Genomic DNA, 790 nt, shown 5'->3' with positions numbered 1-790 from the left:
CGCACACACACATCAAAGACTGCTGCGACGGCACCGACGAGCTTGAGGGTTGCAAGAACACCTGCATCGAGAGGAACGCCGCCGTGCGCGAGGGCCTGAAGCAGAAGGTGGAGGACTACAAGCGCGCGCTGGCCAAGCGCGCCGAGTACGCGGCCGGCGCAGCCGAGGAGCGCGCGCAGATGCAGTCGCGGCTGGGGGCCGTGGACGGCGACATCGCCACAGCGGAGCAGGAAGTGGAGCGGCTGGCGGGTGAGGGGGGATGGGGAGTGAGGCATTGATTGTGTTGGGGAGTGGGTGAGCTTGCAAGCGCCTTGTGACAGGGAGACTTCAGCCACCTGGACACGGGCTGTGGTGGATTGCGTTTGCACGGGGATGGAAATCAAGCCGGCTGGACTTGGGCTCGTGCGCATGGCGATGGGGCGTAGCATGTACGCACGCATACTGCACGGTGCTGAAGCCATGCTTTGGTGGTCACACCCCAGACAAGGCCCACCCCCCACTGGAACCTCGCAATTGTTATGATACTTCCATAACACCACGCGCACAGGCGAGAAGGCAAACCTGCAGGACAGTGCCGAATCACGCAAGGCGGCGCGCGTGGAGGCGCGGAGGGAGGAGGCCGCGAAACGCAAGGCGGAGGCGGCTGCTCGGAAGGCCGAGCAGGACGCGAAGGCTGCCGAAATCGAGGCGGCTGCGGCAGCCGCCGGGGCTGGGGCGGACGCGGCGGACGCGGGCGCCACTGAGCCCGGGCCGGAGGAGGGTGGGGAGGGGGCGGCTGACGGTGGGGCGG

At 67.5% G+C, this 790-nt stretch overlaps 1 protein-coding gene across 1 annotated transcript in view; it reads left to right on the top strand.

Annotated features, from left to right (window-relative positions):
• MNEG_10900 (Glucosidase 2 subunit beta) overlaps positions 1-790 on the top strand; it is a gene marked incomplete at both ends in the record, with an annotated part of 2,402 nt that overhangs the window by 955 nt on the left and 657 nt on the right. Inside the window, 2 exons of the mRNA XM_014040626.1 lie at positions 19-249; positions 548-781. Of these exons, the coding sequence (XP_013896080.1) occupies positions 19-249; positions 548-781 (465 nt within the window). The remainder of the gene's footprint in view (positions 1-18; positions 250-547; positions 782-790) is intronic.

Source organism: Monoraphidium neglectum (genome assembly GCF_000611645.1).
Source record: "Monoraphidium neglectum strain SAG 48.87 unplaced genomic scaffold scaffold02507, whole genome shotgun sequence".
Taxonomy (NCBI): Eukaryota; Viridiplantae; Chlorophyta; class Chlorophyceae; order Sphaeropleales; family Selenastraceae; genus Monoraphidium; species Monoraphidium neglectum.
Note: the sequence above shows the minus strand (reverse complement) of the source record. Positions and strands in the feature narration are given on the sequence as shown.